The 15,934-nt window shown below is 46.3% G+C and overlaps 1 protein-coding gene across 1 annotated transcript in view; it reads right to left on the bottom strand.

Moving 5' to 3' along the window:
* Window positions 1-15,934, bottom strand: part of arhgef40 (Rho guanine nucleotide exchange factor (GEF) 40) — a 34,186-nt gene that overhangs the window by 8,288 nt on the left and 9,964 nt on the right. Inside the window, exons 3-20 of the mRNA XM_079184877.1 lie at window positions 15,031-15,138; window positions 11,968-12,253; window positions 10,346-11,483; window positions 9,835-10,073; window positions 9,555-9,743; window positions 8,663-8,777; window positions 7,979-8,072; window positions 7,781-7,867; window positions 6,977-7,093; window positions 6,049-6,147; window positions 5,779-5,930; window positions 4,589-4,727; window positions 3,630-3,749; window positions 2,617-2,808; window positions 2,018-2,527; window positions 1,557-1,933; window positions 1,017-1,266; window positions 263-352 (exon numbers count right to left, since the gene is read on the bottom strand). Coding sequence (XP_079041003.1) covers window positions 263-352; window positions 1,017-1,266; window positions 1,557-1,933; window positions 2,018-2,527; window positions 2,617-2,808; window positions 3,630-3,749; window positions 4,589-4,727; window positions 5,779-5,930; window positions 6,049-6,147; window positions 6,977-7,093; window positions 7,781-7,867; window positions 7,979-8,072; window positions 8,663-8,777; window positions 9,555-9,743; window positions 9,835-10,073; window positions 10,346-11,483; window positions 11,968-12,253; window positions 15,031-15,138 — 4,302 coding nt within the window. The remainder of the gene's footprint in view (window positions 1-262; window positions 353-1,016; window positions 1,267-1,556; window positions 1,934-2,017; window positions 2,528-2,616; window positions 2,809-3,629; window positions 3,750-4,588; window positions 4,728-5,778; window positions 5,931-6,048; window positions 6,148-6,976; window positions 7,094-7,780; window positions 7,868-7,978; window positions 8,073-8,662; window positions 8,778-9,554; window positions 9,744-9,834; window positions 10,074-10,345; window positions 11,484-11,967; window positions 12,254-15,030; window positions 15,139-15,934) is intronic.

Below are 15,934 nucleotides of genomic sequence, written 5' to 3' on the forward strand. Positions count from 1 at the left end.
CATTTAAAAAGGAAAATAACCAAATAAAAACGTTATGACCCCTAACTCTATTGTGTGTATAGATCCAGCGATGTGTGATCATCTGAGAGGAACGTGTTCTTCAGTCGAAACGTTTACTGATACGAGTTAAAAGCAGGAAAAACCGGTTCAACTCCTCTGATAGAAACACTTCTGCCAAACAGATCTCTGTTGGCACAACAAGTCGATGCTTTATTGGATGTTAAAGGATCGACTCAGACTGCAGCAGCACGGTGACTCTTACCTTAAAGAAGTCGGCAGCCTGAGTGACCAGCGGAGAGTCCAGGTCTGGTTTATTCCTGATGTAGTGGGAGTACTGCAGAAACTGCTCCCGCTGTGTGTGTGTGGGAGGGAGAAACGTTCATATACTGCCTTTAATATGAAACGATCGAGAGATGAGTTCACGAGGCAAATTATAAATACTGTCTTGAAAAGCGATGATTTCTTGAGGTTTGACTCAAAACACGTCTTTATCTAAGTGTAGATGAAAAATGTAATCTTTAACATACACACACACTTACAATTTTACATCAAATCTTCTATAAAGTACAATAAGGTCCTTCACAAAGTTAACACTGTTTATTTGAGGGAGTTTCCTGTAAAACTATAGCTCTAGATATAAAGAAAGTTGGTATTTTTTGACAATGTGGGTCATATTTTTGTCGTTTTGGTCCTGCAATGCAATGTTGTATGCATGCATAATTGGTATGCATCAGTGGTATCCAACCTGAGGGTCAGGACCACCCAAAGGACCTAAGAATGGGCCTCAAGGTTCTTAGTGAATTAATTCGTAAATGTTTTACACATTCATTTTTAATTTCTCGTCAAATACTCTATCGTTCACATTAACAATGAGGGTTGCAAGAAGCTGCTGCCTTTTTAAGGGGTCACAAGCCAGAGAGGTTGGGTCCAAGTAGCCCAAAAGTTCTGGTTTAAACAACATAAATAAAGCACAGATTTGAAAAACAATGCGTTTTCCTATATATTCCTCAACTTACGTATTTGCTGAAGCAGTCCTGTTGCAACAAGCTCTGCACGAGAGCGCCCTCCATGGCCGGGAGCAGGTTCTGCGAGTGGAAGGCGCTGAGGCTGGCCCAGTTGGGCAAGAGGGCGTCCGCCTTCCCCCTGACGGAGGCCGGCGTGTCCGAGAGCTCCAGCAAGGGGAGGTACGTCTCTTCCACCCCCTTCAGGATGGCCACATACTGCCTCTCTGAACTCAGCATCCGGCACCACAGCAGGTAGAGTTTACTGCGGGAGAAGCCGAGAAAACAAGGAGACGATGAGGAGAGCGAGCGTTCGACGGATGAGCGAACAAACTTGGGAGAAGTGGGAGACAGGAAGAGGAAGTGAAGATAGTAGTGAGCGATGGCCAGAGATCAAACACTCAGTAATGATCGAGTTATCTGAGATTGAATGCTGACAGACTTCAGCTGAACAAGGATGAATCACTTCTCTTTTTTTTATCTACTACTCTTAATGTAATTTATAATGTTGGTCTCAGTCAATTCAAACCTTCTCCCGCTTATTTAAAAACACACCTCTGTGCAGTTGATCCGGCCCTATCCGTCCCCGTCTCCCTCTCCGTCCTCCCCAGCAGCACGTGTTGACGCGGTGACCCCGTGTGGTCGGCCACCTCCTTGCTGCTGACTTCCACCCCTCGAATTAGCACCCCTCCTCCTCCTCCTCCTCCTGAGCCCCATCCAGGGATGGCTGCAGCCATGCTAGTGGCAATCACCGGGTCAGCTACCGTCCGCCTCCCCAGCCAGGACATGGGGGAGTTGCGGCTCGCCCCGCCCACCGGGGACTCGGCGGGCTTGGGGGAGGCCGTGCCTCTGCGGGGAGCCAGGAGGGCCTGGAGGTCAAAGCTCGGGTGGCGCTTCCTGGGCGGCTTGGAAGGGGGCGGGGCCTCCGTGGGCTGAAAGTGGAGGGACATGGTGATGTTTCTGAAAAAGGGACAATATTACGTGCAGCTCAATACAAAAATGAAACACAAGCTCACACTCTTCTTCGTCGGGTTCAGAAGGTTCTGCAGGAACTTCCCTCCTCCGGCTCCGCCCGCTCCTCCTCCTCCCCCTGCTCCCTCCTTCTTGTTCCCCTTCTCCTCTCCTATCTTCAGTGTGGAGCAGGTCTGCGGTCTGAACAGCGATGCCAGGGATCCCCAGGACTGCATCCCCCCGTCACCTCCTCCAGCTCCCAACCCCCAGTCGCCCTCCCCCTCCGGGCCCATCAGGTCCCACAGGCTGCTGGCAGACGGCGTCTTCGGCCTCCCCTGGCCCTGGTTCTGGGCCCTGTCCGTCTGGAGGAACCGGGGTTTGACCTGCGCCACGGTCCGCTGGTAGCGCTCCACCGTCTGCGTCCAGAGATCCAGGAGCGCCCCGCCGCCAAGCTCGATGGCCAAGGAACGGGCGTCCTGGAAACGGGACGGCGGGATCGGAGGGAGGGAGGCGAGAGGGCAGGTGGAAGACGGGGAGGAGGAGGTGGAGGAGACCACCTCGCACCACTGGGTGGCCTGGGGGACGGGAAAAAGAAAAGACTCTTGTTTCTCCCTGAGGAACGTTTGAAAAACCATTAATGTGTGACCATGACTTCCAGCGTTACCTCGGTCAGCGTGGACAGCAGCCTCTGCGTGTTGTCCAGGGTGGTCCAGCAGTCAGACAGACAGTGGGACATGTCTCTCAGCTTCTCCCTGACCGGGGGAAGCCGGATCTGGACGGCGCTCAGGCCCGCCCAGTCCAGCTCGCACCAGCCCTCCGACTCGCTGAGCACCGACAGAGTCTCGCTGTGCAGCTCCTAAAAGGAGTCGGAGGGAGAACCACTGTGAGGTCTCTTGCCCCTGGAAAAAACTCCTCAAAGTGTTTACTGTAGGAGGCTTTGACAAGACGGGGCGACCGTGAATGGAATCATGGCGACTGCCTCCGCTGGGAACATCCTGACAGACTTCTACATTAGCCACAAGAATGATAAATACACCGCCGAACAGCAGAGTGGGCTCAAAACACATCTGTTGACATTTAAATTTCCATAGTTTAGTTATTGACTCCTAAAAGTGTTTCAGCCATAGATCATTGCTTTGTTTATCCAGACAGGGATGGTACACTTTAAACGCCATACTGTTGTTTACATCTCCAGTTTAACCCGATGTGTTTAACCCGATCCACTTTGACCTCAAGTGGCAATTCCGGGATCACGGTAAAAGCTCAAATGGGTAACTGTAGCAGTAGCTAGATGTTCAGTAATGTAAAACATTCTGGTGCTGGTCCGACCAGACCAAGAAAGGCCGGAGCAGCAAAACGCCGGACAGCATTTAGTGCATATTTTATTGCTTTTTGAATTCATTTGAAACACTACTTTCAAATGTTCCACAGACGAGCTTTAAAGCCACTAAGCGTTGGAAGTTTTATGCGATTATATAATCTTTTGGATTATGCTGATGGGATTACTTCTGTGTCATTCTCGGTGCTATGACGCTAAACAAAGGGATTCTTGTTGATCCTAAACAGAGTGCATTGAAATACTATTGTGTATACAAACAAACACACACACACACATGCAGACGATTCCGTGCTGCGCAAGCGGTTTCACATGTTCTGCACCAAAAAGAAACCACTCACGTTGGCTGTTTCTCTGAATGTCTTGAATTTCTGCTGTTTGAGCGAGAGTCTGCTGAGAGACAGAGGAGGGTCCTTGTAGTCGTCCAGCTGTGACTGGACTTGCTCAATCTCCTTATCACACTGGGGTATAAGAGAGAGAGGGGTGAGGGGAGGACACAAGGCTCGTTACCGGACATGAGGGACAAAGAGAGAGACGAGGGGAGGGAAACACTGCGGTGGAGAAATCTACGAGAAGTGGGTTAGAGATCATTACTTTAATTATTATTACTATCATTTAGAAAACAGGATAATGTAGATAAAACGATTATTGAGCCACATTCCATTTCGCAATGATGCCCTCGTTTACCAAAATGTTATGAATTTGTGTTACATATGATTTAATATATTGAATTTCTATGTTAAGTAGTTTTCAGTAGTTTGTGGAAGTGCAATGTATTTTAGCTAATCTATTTATATTTATCATTCTTATATTACATTAAATCTATAGTATTATATAATATTTATAATTTTTTTTCCCAAAAATCCTCCAAAAAAACCTTCTGTTAATTAATAGCTTATAGTTCAAGAATTACTTAGTTTAATAAATGAATGATTTTTCAGTCTAATGGTGTTAAATAAGGAAAAATCAAAATTTTTGAAAATTATGATTCTTTTGCCATAATTGTAATGTTTTCCCCAGTATACTGCATTTGTCTTGTTCTGCTGTGTGTGAGCAAGACAAGGGAGACGAGTGAGCACATATTGGAGAAAACACAGCCGTCAGTAAAAACACCAGCAAATCAGGGAGTTTCCATCCAAACCCTGTTGGGAGCAGTGAGGACGAAATGATGCGTAAACTCAGAATTTGATCCTTCATCTAATATCCGCGGCTAATGGCTGATTCTATATTTTCAGCAGGCGAGAGATGGTGGCAAACAGTCGAAATGAGAACAAAACCACTCTCCCCCTCCCTCACACACCTTTTCCAGTTTGTCCACCAGCCCCGCTAGTCGTCCCAGAGCTTCCAGGTCGCGACCCCTCTGGTTGGACACTCGGACGAGCCGGTGCAGGGCGTCGTCCACGCTGTCGTAGAGTTTAGAAGTCGCGGCGAGGGCGGCCCTGAATGCACAAAAAGTCAAAAATGACCAGGCCGGAAACCTTCACTCATGAACAGCAGCGAGAAGCTTATTTCTTTTCCTGTTCTAATTCTGATGACAATGAGAACTTGTCGTCGCCAGAAAAAACAACATTTTGGCTGCTAGAAATGATGTAATCTAAAATAACTAAACAAAAGAACCTTGCACACCAACTGCCACACACAAAAAAAAGTAGGAATCAAATCTGCAATCAGCCTATACTTGTATTTGGCCTCCTTCTTGTGCAGGCTGAGCCAAAACTCATTACTGGATACGAAGAACAGCTACAAATACTGCCGTCTTTAGATCATCTTTAAGCTGCCGTCGGCCGCAAACAAACAAGTCCTCTGTTTGATGTTAAGTTCACAATCCTTTTTCTCCTCCGGCTGGTTTTCTATTTTTTTTTGGGGGGGGGGGGGGGCTGAAAACACGACGAGAAGTATTTTTAACCTATAACTCACTATGACAAAAAAAAAAAAAAAATCCCTCAATCAAAACACAAGCACTGGGAAGGCAAAGGACATGCAGATCGCTTTCCTGCCCCTCGGGACCGAGCTGCCTGTGTGAGGCGGTTTCTGCACGTCTGAGCATTAGCCCAATTAGAATAGATGTTTGTCGTGACGTCTTTGTATTTAAAATAGTCCGACTTCAATGGGCCCGTGTCGTAATGTATATTCCAGCCGTGCACAGTCTCATTAGCATCATAACAAGAAGATGCACATGCAGGCGCACACTTTGCTGCTGTAAATAATGAGTCTTTTAATACAACAGCACATATACCGAATATTATTAGACAATTTTTCTTTCACTTATTTCCATGATAATGACCAATTCCTTGCAGGAAGACACATTCGCTGATTGTGGTAATTTTCAGTGTTGTAAAACACGTCGGGTTTCACAGTGTTAATGTAACTATGTTTGGTTCTATTTGTGAATTTGAATACAAAGTTGACCCCCAGACAACACGCCGCAGACTCTGCATCTTTTGACAACAGAAGCGCCAAAGTTCTAGCACAGCGTAAACATTCCGGTACCTGCAGTCGGGGGACTTCTGTGCCAGTCCGGTTGCACTATTGGTCAGTCCCGCGAGCCACGCCCCGCCCCTTTGCTGTGGTTCCGTTAAGCGCGGGTCGGCCAGGACGCTCGCCATGAGCTGCCTGTGTTTGTCGATGCTCAAAGGAACAGCCTGAGGAAGAGCGATGCGTTTAGTTGATTGTTTTGTGCGTGGAATCCTCCAAACTGTCACGTGTCATCAAATACAGCTGATACAGCAATACTGTAAAGGTGAGGTCAGACTTTAGTACCTTGATGTCGTCCGGCATTGGCTCGGTGTCCATCGACCGCAGGGCTTCTCCGAGGAGTGCGATGGCGCTCTCGCAGTGCTCCGTCAGGCTCTCCAGGCTCTGAAGGGGGAACAAATAAAAGGGTTTTAGATTAAAATCAGTAGTTTTGAGATACTTTTCCCATTCCAAAACACTCAAAAACACATAAAGAAAGTAAAGCAGACACAGGTTAGTGTGTGACGCTGTTCGTTCTTTGTGTCTTTGAAAGTCCATGAGAGAGGTCAGAGAACGTGCAGAGGACGGGGAAATGTTTTTATCTGTTTGGATAAACTGTCTGGGAGAATAAGAGCCCTTAAGATTCTTCTCAAACCTCCTTTCTCTTGATTTATCATCCGCACCCAGTTCATCACGAAACTCTGAGATCATCGACCACCACCGGACAAACCGACATCCTCTTATCTGTCCTTCCTCCTCTCCAAACGTTCTCCTTCTCCCACTCTACTCCCTCGCTTCTCACGGTCATGCGTTCAACTTGAGGTACATAAAACTTGTAGTCGTGATAACTCATGGCAGATTGACACTGGCTGGTAAGTCTCCAGCTGTGTTACAGTACAGAAAGCTACCGTGTGTGTGTGTGTGTGTGTGTGTGTATAAGAGTCAAGACTGTGAGGCTGCAACATCCATTGTGGGAGAGAATGGCTTAGGTTAATACAAATAACATGAAATCTGAATAATTTCACAGAAGCATAGATATCAATCTTAAATGCCTGAAGCGATTTCCTGCTCAATTTCCTCAAGACCAGTCGAACGCACGCTGAGGTCAGCGAATCAGTCCAAGTGAAAAATGTCATGGAAAAATAGAAAAATAACTACAGCATGTGTAGAAATTTAGGAGAAAAGTAAGAGGAAATGAATGGGAAATTATGGTATTCAAGCAGCGGATTCTCACCAGTCTGAAGGCCAGCCAGTCTGAGTGACAGTGGGCGAAGTCTCCGTCCATCTCTTGGGGCAGCTGCTGCTTGTCGACATATTGCTGGAGGACAGCTGTTCCTCGCACCATGTGGATCTGGACAGAACAGGAGATGAGGAGCAAAAATAAAAATCACTACAACAAGAAAAGACAGAGTAACATGGCGTGCAGCTCCAACGTCTTTCGGGTGAGATTTCCCCTTTAACATGCAGCGTTTTAACACTGCCAAGCTGAAATACAAACCACATGGCAAGAAGAAGAAATCTCATGCGTGTGTGTGTGTGTGTGTGTGTGTGTGTGTGTGTGTGTGTGTGAGAAAGAACTCTGCTGATCAGTGCAAAACAATGAGCTGAATTGCCGGTGAAATACGAGATATTTGCAAACTCCAGATGTGCAAAATGTACGGAAATAAGGTTAATTTAGATTCAAGCACAATGTGAACGGCTGAACCGGCTAACAGCATCTGGCATTTATCGAATTTTAGCAAGGGACAGAAAACAAAGCACGGTGTATGAAATGTTATTTGAATTCCATATATTAGCAGATATCCCTGCGGTTATTTCCCGGCCAATGGAGGTTCAATTTGCAAATGTTTTCCCGCACACTTTATCACTGTTGTTTTGACATGTTTTCATAAGTTCCTTCAGGGTGTTCTACCTGCGTTTTAACGCTTCGACACGCAAATAAAAGGAATAAAAATTAACTGCACCGGGAGGAAAATAACAACGCTATGTTGTGTGTTTGCTGGATCATAAACGTGCTGCATGTTCCCTATGAGGTCACCTCTGCTCCTTCCACCTCGTGAGAAAGGGAGTCCTGCTGCTCTCCCACCAAAACCAGAACAGATCCAAGACCGCCAGGAACCGACACCTGGCACACAACAAAAACACATTGCGCTTGAGCTACTTCCATCACATCTGGAGGCTAATTAGAACAACACAAGCAAACATTTAGCAGATTTGGCCAAAGTTTTCGTCTCACCTGGAACAATTTAAAAGCAGAGAGGCAGAGGGTGGAGGGCGGAGAGCGTCTGCTGTCCATTAACACTGTGAGACCTTTTTCTTTGGCTGCAGGCCTGATGAGGATGTATGGAGGGTTCAAACAGGAGCAGTAGTTAGAAAAGAAAGAGATTTATTCTAAAATGAGATCCTGCAATGTGAAAAGTAAAGAAGAATGATGTCTGCTCTTGAAAAAAAAAACACTTTAGTGGACAGTTAGGGGGTCATCTGTATTTTAACCTTAACATTCTTCCTAAACCTGCTGTGGAACCTTTGTTCAGACTTGTTGTGAGCAACAGCTGTATGGTGAATTGTGCCAGGTAAACCGGCAAGCTCCAAGATGTTTGCTAAACTTTATCGGCCTCCTGGCACATGCTGCGCTTTCTTAGCCCCGCCTTTTGCTGCACTTGGCCAAGTCAGCGAAAAAAAAGCAAGTCAAGTCAAACATAATAATGTAGCACTTTTGGCTGAACAGGTTTGTAAAGAGTGGTGCAACCAGAGGTTGAATCTGGGACATGCTATGGTATGAAATGAATGTTGCTACACTGACAAGCCTTAATTCCCCGGAGATATCTAGAGACGAACTGTGAAGGGACGCCTGAAACCATTAAACCCAATGGCTTATATCGCTCGATTTCTGATTGGAGTAGGAAAAACACAACCTTACCGAGTGATTCTGTGGTAGCAGGCCAGGACCCGGGCCATCTGCTCCTCAGAGAAGCTCTCCTCGGATGCATCTGTCTCTGTGACCACCAGAGCGCGTCCCAGCCTGTCCACTGTTCCTGTGGTCGGTATGATGAAATAAGAGAAAGGTCTAAAACTCTGGGCCTACAACCAGTCTGCAACATTGGTTTGTTTGTTTTTTATATATACATAGTGTCAGGTGGTCACTGTCATTTGGCATAATCACATTTCAAGTTTTGGAGTTTAGAGTTCCCATAATGCTTTGGGGGATGCAAGAAGGAAGTAAAACCAGGAAGTAAAAATGTTGCCATGAGGTCTTTGTTTGTTAGTTAGCTGTGGGATACACCTTGAGCTTTGCTACAGTTTATTACATTTGCACCATGAAAACTTGTTCCGAATGATCTAGTAGCAGTTCCTGTTTTCACTGGACTCCAACCATAAAATGTGCAGATAAAAACTATGGGATTTATTTTAATACTGAAGAAAACTTCCAGCTGTACGGATTACGAGGCAAGATCTGAAGGTGCGTCTGTTTTTCTTGACTATATAAGTGGATTTATGGACGTTCAGCCACAATGGACATCAGAGATCCCTGGATAAAGTAGGTCAAACTGAATCCAACAGTATATATATCATGTATGTATGTTTAATCTGAATGATTTATGAATTGAAAAGAGAAGTGCGATTTTTTTAGGCAAAATTGTGTTAATCTGACAGTTAGGGGTCAAGACCTTCTAGCCCAACTATGTGTACCGGATAAAGATGAACAACAACAACAAAGTCACACATCTACAAGACTAACTGGCTGTCAAAGTATTAGTTTTGAGCTGAATGCTAACTAGCATAACAAACATACAGGCCTGAAATAAACTTGCCTGTCAACTTTAGCTTCCCTGACTGGAGAAGCTCTGTGTCCAGTTCCCTCAGCAGGGGAGGCTCTTTAGATGTAACACCGTTTAGTTGGTCGGGACATGTCTCTCCTGAGCCTGCCTCCTCATTGGAGTGGTTAAGTAAGGATGTGCCTGATTGGCCGTTGCAGACAGGCAAAGATTCGGCTTCTTTCTCTGTTGAGGGATACAATAGTTACAGAAAGTATTCCGTGGGGGACTTTAGAGATTTTAGCATCTGATGCTCATACATTATCATTCTTCAGACCTGCACTGCTTTTCCTTGTGTCCTCTGTCCCCTCGAGAGTTGAAGGTGGCACTCCGTCAGGTTGGTCTGCCTGTTTTCTTTGCTTCGATTGGTTCTCCTCTGTGATTGGCAGCTTTATCAAAGCAGAGCAGGTGGCGGGACCTGGTTGAGCAGCTTTACCTTGCAGTTTTGATCCCTTTTGGTGTGCACGACCACCAGACCTAGCCCTCCTTTTGGCACCCTTTCCCTTCCTTTTCCTCCTAAAGACAAAGCACAGGAAGGTACTAATGAGGTACAACAGACAGTTAATAATTGTACAAATTTAGAAATGTGATTATTTGGACACAATGTCCTTTTAGAATGGTTTAGGAGGTGTCTTTTGTACCATTGGTTTCAGGCCTATATGTGTGTAAGTTTGGACGACCTGTACGCAAAGTTTGCACCAAAGTGTTACTGATCTGTACTTTCATACGGAAGTGTGAAAATTAAAACGAATAGGAAGTAGGAGGGCCCATAAGAAATAAGTCTGTACCTTGGTGCTCTGAATCCTGCAGTTTTAACCTCCTTTCCTCTGGGACAAACTCCTTCCTCAGTCTTTTCGTCGTCCCTTTCCTCGTTCACCTTTGGGTTGGACGAATTCTTCATTTTAGATCCACCGTTGGCATTTTCTCCACTGTCTAAAACTCCAGTGAAGGGTCTCTCCGGTGCGTCTGATGTTGGGGTTGTGGCATCGCTGTCTCCGCTCAGTGGTTTATCTGTATCCTCAAAAACAGAGTCTGAATGAGATCCGTGATCTGAGTGGCCCTCTATGACATGCTCGACTTTGTGGTTGGTCAAGTCATGGACAGAACTATCGGAGTCTTTACCCCTGTGGTTGTCTCTGCACGGCTGCGTGAGGCCGTTGCTTTCTCTCTCCTTGCCCACGCCGGGCCTCCTCTCTTTGAGGCTATCAAAATAAGGCCGGTGGCTTTCCAGGCCCTCAGAGTCTCTGCTGGTTTTATCTCCTTCATCAGAGTCGTGGACAGAAGAGGAGTAAGACCGCCTCCCTTTGCCAGGTTCAGGGACTCCCGGTGGAGGCCTATGTGGTAAAGTGTCACCTTTTGGGGTAACTACGTCTCTTTTGGCACCAAGGACAGCTCGAAAGCTTCCTGACCCTTCAAGTCTCCCATATCCCCAAGCCCTCCCCTTCCGGAGTTTGATGGCTTTACCTCTCCTGCACAGGGGCAAAGTCTTGGTCTTACTAATCCCATGCATCTCCAGATACCTCTGCCTTGTGTCAACCCCTCCATCAGGACCCAGTCTGGGCTCCAACAGCTCCACATAGTCCCCGTCCAGCTGAGGGTGCCTCGCTGTCCGCCCAAGACCATCTTCGCTGCGCCTTCGCCGGGGAAGCGCAGGCTCGGAGTCCAAGCTGTCTGGTGGTAAACCATCGTCTTCCTCCTCGTCCCAGGACCAGGAGTCCAGTTCTCCGGAGGATGAGCCACCCCAGCCTCCGAGGCTGCTGCCCCCCTCACTGGGTAGGCGGTTGGATTTGCTGCCCTCCTGGTTGGACATCAGGCCCAGCTCCTCAGAAGGGTCGTGGATGAATTTTGGGTAGACGACCTCCTTCCACGGAAGTCGAACCACACCGTCACATGTACTGACCAGGCAGGTGTCAAGTCCTCCTCCAACTGTGCAAAGACAAGAGAGGATTAAGTTTCAAATTCATATATTTATTGAGGGTATACATTACGCATAAAAGGGCCATCCTATTTTGAAAAAGAAGATCCCAACATAAGCTACAGGGAAAACAAATATTTAAACATTTGCTTTAGCTCTACTGTTTTTATCACCACCCACCACCTGCTGACATCCATATATCTCTCTTTTCTCTTGTTGCCTTCCACATGCCATCCTTTGGTCATAAACCAAGCGTCTTCTTGCCATCTGTTTCACTTCCCTTGTTTTAAGTGTAGTCGTCTTCACAGTCATACTGGCTAAGCTACAAAGTATTTATTACTTCCACCTACAAACCAGATTACGAACATAAACCCTAAGTAAACCTTAGTGGAGTTTTCCTGACTCTGAACCTGAATTATAGAACAATAGTAACAGTAAGATCGGCGATTAGGAAAACAAACATGTCAATGAAAGTAGTGGGCATCCTTTCCTTACGTTCTCTCTTGTGGCCCCGTTCTTTGTTCACGCTGTGCAGCCACTCAGTGGTGAACACAAGGGGGTGCTGTGACTCGGGTACCAGGACTTCCTGAACGGTGCGCCCCCCAGGGGCCAGACACTTTAAGGCCAGCCGGGGGCAGCGTGTAGAGAAGGGCACCACCTGCAGGTAGAAGTCATTACTGCGCAGGATCCTCCAGTCCAGGGTGGAGAGCTGCACGACCACTTTCTCGCCTAAACACAGAGGCCAGCCGGAGTGAAGGAACAAGCAGCCCAGGTACTGAGACTGTGACGACAAGAGGGAAAAAAGAAGCGTTGATTTTAGAAATGCAAAACTTCACCTGCGACCCCCCCCCCCCCCCCTATTCACAAACCACGGCCCACATCAGCCAGTTGGAGCCCGCCTGCTTGATTGTGTTCGGCAATCGGATGAGTCAAATTTCTAGAACTGATAACGCACCAGTCAACACTATTCACTAGCTCGACTGGTCAAAGGCCAGTGCCACACGCACAATTGTCGGACATGTGACTCACGCTGTTATTTCCAAAGTGTAAAGCCGCTTAGCTGGCATGACACAGTGAGAAGACTCTGGACGGCTGCAGAGAGTCACAGTGAGTCAGACAGAAACATGCAGATGACCACAACAGCCAGCCACTGTGAAACCAGCCCACTGTTTCACGAGCGGAAAAACACACAAAGCAGCTCCATAAGGCTGAGAAAATCAATCTAAATCCAGTTCATTTAACAACATGGGTCTAAATATAGAAAATCCCACAACGCAGCATCAACTCAAGAGCTCTGTGAATCTAGGTGAAGGAGACAAGGCCCCGAGTGTGATCCCCTGCACTATCCACTGATTTGTTTAGAAAAAAACACCTTATTCCAAACGCTATTCTCACTTTAATCAATCCTCTTTAAGCCTCTCTCTGTCTCTCTCCTGCAGCCTGAGGTATATAAGTCCTCCAGAACAACTGGAGGACTCTCTGCCGTTCCCAGTCGCGTCTAATCGACTGACTCGGGGCCGCTCCCTCCCCCCTCCGTGCCCTCCAGACTCACGAGACGTGATCAAATTATATTCCTTACTCGACCTGTCCTACATCTTCCCTTTTTTTTCCCCTTGTCCCTTATTCAATTTCCCGCATTTAAGTCTCTTTTCTATCCTGTTCTGGGAGTTTTGGGGCAAGCACGGGTGGAAATTAGTGACTTTTCCTCTCTTAAAACCTTTTTGTTTCTGTTTTGAGCCGGTTCCACATTCTGTAACTCCCTGTGTCCTCTGGCCCCTCCACCCTCCTATTACTTCTCCCTCAGAGTACCCCCAGTGTTTGCTCCTTCTTCCTCACCTCCCTCTTTCACCGAAAATCCTCAATCAGTCTACTATAGTCTGCAACCTCCAGCATCTTCTCTGGTTTTTTCGGACGCGCACGCACGTGCGCAAGCACGCAGGCAATGTGAATGAAAGCCACGTTCCTTTTCTCCTCCGACTCCCACCACATCACTCTCTCTTTTCTCTCACAGCAGAAACACACTCGCATATGGAAGGCATTATTGTCATGACTCACAGTCTAACTCCCGTCCCGCTCCACTCAGCGACAATGAAAACATAGTTTGCGCACAAATGCCTGTGCATGTGTGTGTGTGTGTGTGCAAGTCTAGGAAAACTGTAAAGGGTAATATGAGACACTTCTGAGCCTCCGAGCTTGTGCTCAACAGTGTGTGTTGTTTATCTCTTTGTGTGTGTGTGTGCTTTGGAAAGTAAAATAAAAGGAATGCTGTTCAGTGTAAACCTCATGGCTTTGAGTGAAGTACATGTTGCATCTCATTTGTCTACCTTGTCTTGTGCGAGTGATGTGAGGGCACCAAGTAGAAAGTTGCATAGTGTATCCTGTGTCATACTATTAACATGCATTTTGCTTTTTGCATGCGGGAAGCTGAAAAGTACAACCCGAACTCATTCGTTCACGCTTCATTTGACATGTATTTCATTAATCTCTTGTCGATTCGGTGGAGCCTCCGAGGCAGGAAACCACCTCTTTTGTCTGCGGGTCACAGCGGCTGTTAAATCTCAAATTTCACCAGCCACTTTCTCTCATTTTACCGGCCAGCTATAGCTTGAGAGCAGACGCGACCCTCCACGGTGCAGTGAGGAAAATGGTGCAGGGTCACACATGTGTCGGATTATAAAAGCCTTGAACTTTTCTTCACACTGGTGTCTTCATGTCGCCAGTTACCGTGATACCACGCTGAAGACTTGACACTTAGATTCAGGGCACAAACACGAGGCCCTGACACTGACATGGACTCGACTGCTGTGAGTCTTAACTCACTTAAGACTTAACTCGACACTTGTGAGCAAAAGTCATTCAAGTCAAGTTTTTACCTGCTAAATTCCCACCAGTAGTACCCAATAGTAATTATTATACGAGACCTGAGACTTGCCTCGGATTTGCACTTAAAGAAACCTAAAAACAATGGAAGTCTCATGTCGACTTATGAGCTCACTTTGTATTTCAAGCTTGACTTAAGACTAGTCTAGACTAGACTTGAGACTTGACCCCAAAATGTTATGAAAACTTGTGGCCTCACTTGGACTTTCACTGTTGAGACCTGAAACTGGCCTGAAAGACTTAAAAACAAGTTAAACCTTTGAAGTTACTACAAGAAACTTTCTGTTTTCTTTTAGAAAACCACTCAAAGTCTCCCTTACCCTCCAGAATCCGACCCGGGGGCACAGGTGACAAACATTAAGAATAACTTTACAGAAATAGACAATCTTCACACTGAAGCTCTTGTTTACTTATGTAGTCCATATCGAGGCATCAGTATTACATTGAGACTGTTTCATGACCGGTTCAAAGTTCCACGTAATAACGTTAAGAACATGTGTGGCTCGACTTTGATTTAGGACTTTCAACTTGACTCGACCGCCAATGCACACATCAGGAAGCTAACGGTTGACAGATTTCTCACACTATACTTTCTTGCATGGCGACAGACGATTCTGCTTCTGATTATACTGTGTGTGTGTGTGTTCTCATCTGCAGCGTTTGCAGTTTGGAACTCACGCAGGCGTGCTGCTGGAGTTTGTGCAGGAGGTGCTTGGCAGGAACGAAGTAGTCCAGGAGGTAGCGAAGACTGTCGTGTTGATAGGTCGACTCCAGGACTGAAAAGACCTGAATGAATGTGCAAAAGAAAGCGGCAAAAACACTCCAGTGAATGCAGGAGTATTCAGTGCATTTGGTAATTAGATCCACAAAACAAAATGCTGTCGACTTTATATATCCTTCATGTCTGGGGAAAACCTTTCGTGCTTCTCATGAACTAAGAGCAGCCTTTGTTTTTAGCTACCGACCTGCATTTTCGAGTTCATCAAAGGGATTTTTGAAAGGGTTACATTTGTTCAAGAGCGGAGGAATTCCCTCAACCCGGACCGCATGTAATCAGAAAGGCTGTTTCATTTAATCCATTTTATTTCATCAAGTCATCAAGCAGCTGTTTCCATCGGGACAAAGACATTTGATTTGAAGCTACATGGCAACTTGGAACAAAAGCAATAATCAAATTCCCTTAATTGGCCCTAAAGCTCAAAAGGCCCCATGGTCTTTGTGCTCTACGCAGTAAAAAACGAATGTGACATTGGCGCTCTGTAATGTTAAGTTGGAGATATTGGAGCAGGGTTAGCCAACACGGTGGCTACCACTACCCCAATGAGCCACCGCCAATGAGTCGCCCGCTCTAAAATTAGCATTAGTCATCGGTGTAGTTTGGTCTAGGAATAGCTTTAATGGTTTTGTTTTGTGGTTGATGTTTTCTTTTGAAACCTCAAAAAAGGAATTTAGGCTGAGTTTCTTTTATATATAGCGTTTCTTTAACGAGCACTAGCATCTTCTTTCAATGGTTCCCAACGAGGAGAGCGTATGTGGTTGGCCTAGAGGAGCTGCGCTACACCCAGCGTCATTTTTCAGAGCA

This window comes from Pholis gunnellus (assembly GCF_910591455.1).
Source record: "Pholis gunnellus genome assembly, chromosome: 23".
Lineage (NCBI taxonomy): Eukaryota > Metazoa > Chordata > Actinopteri > Perciformes > Pholidae > Pholis > Pholis gunnellus.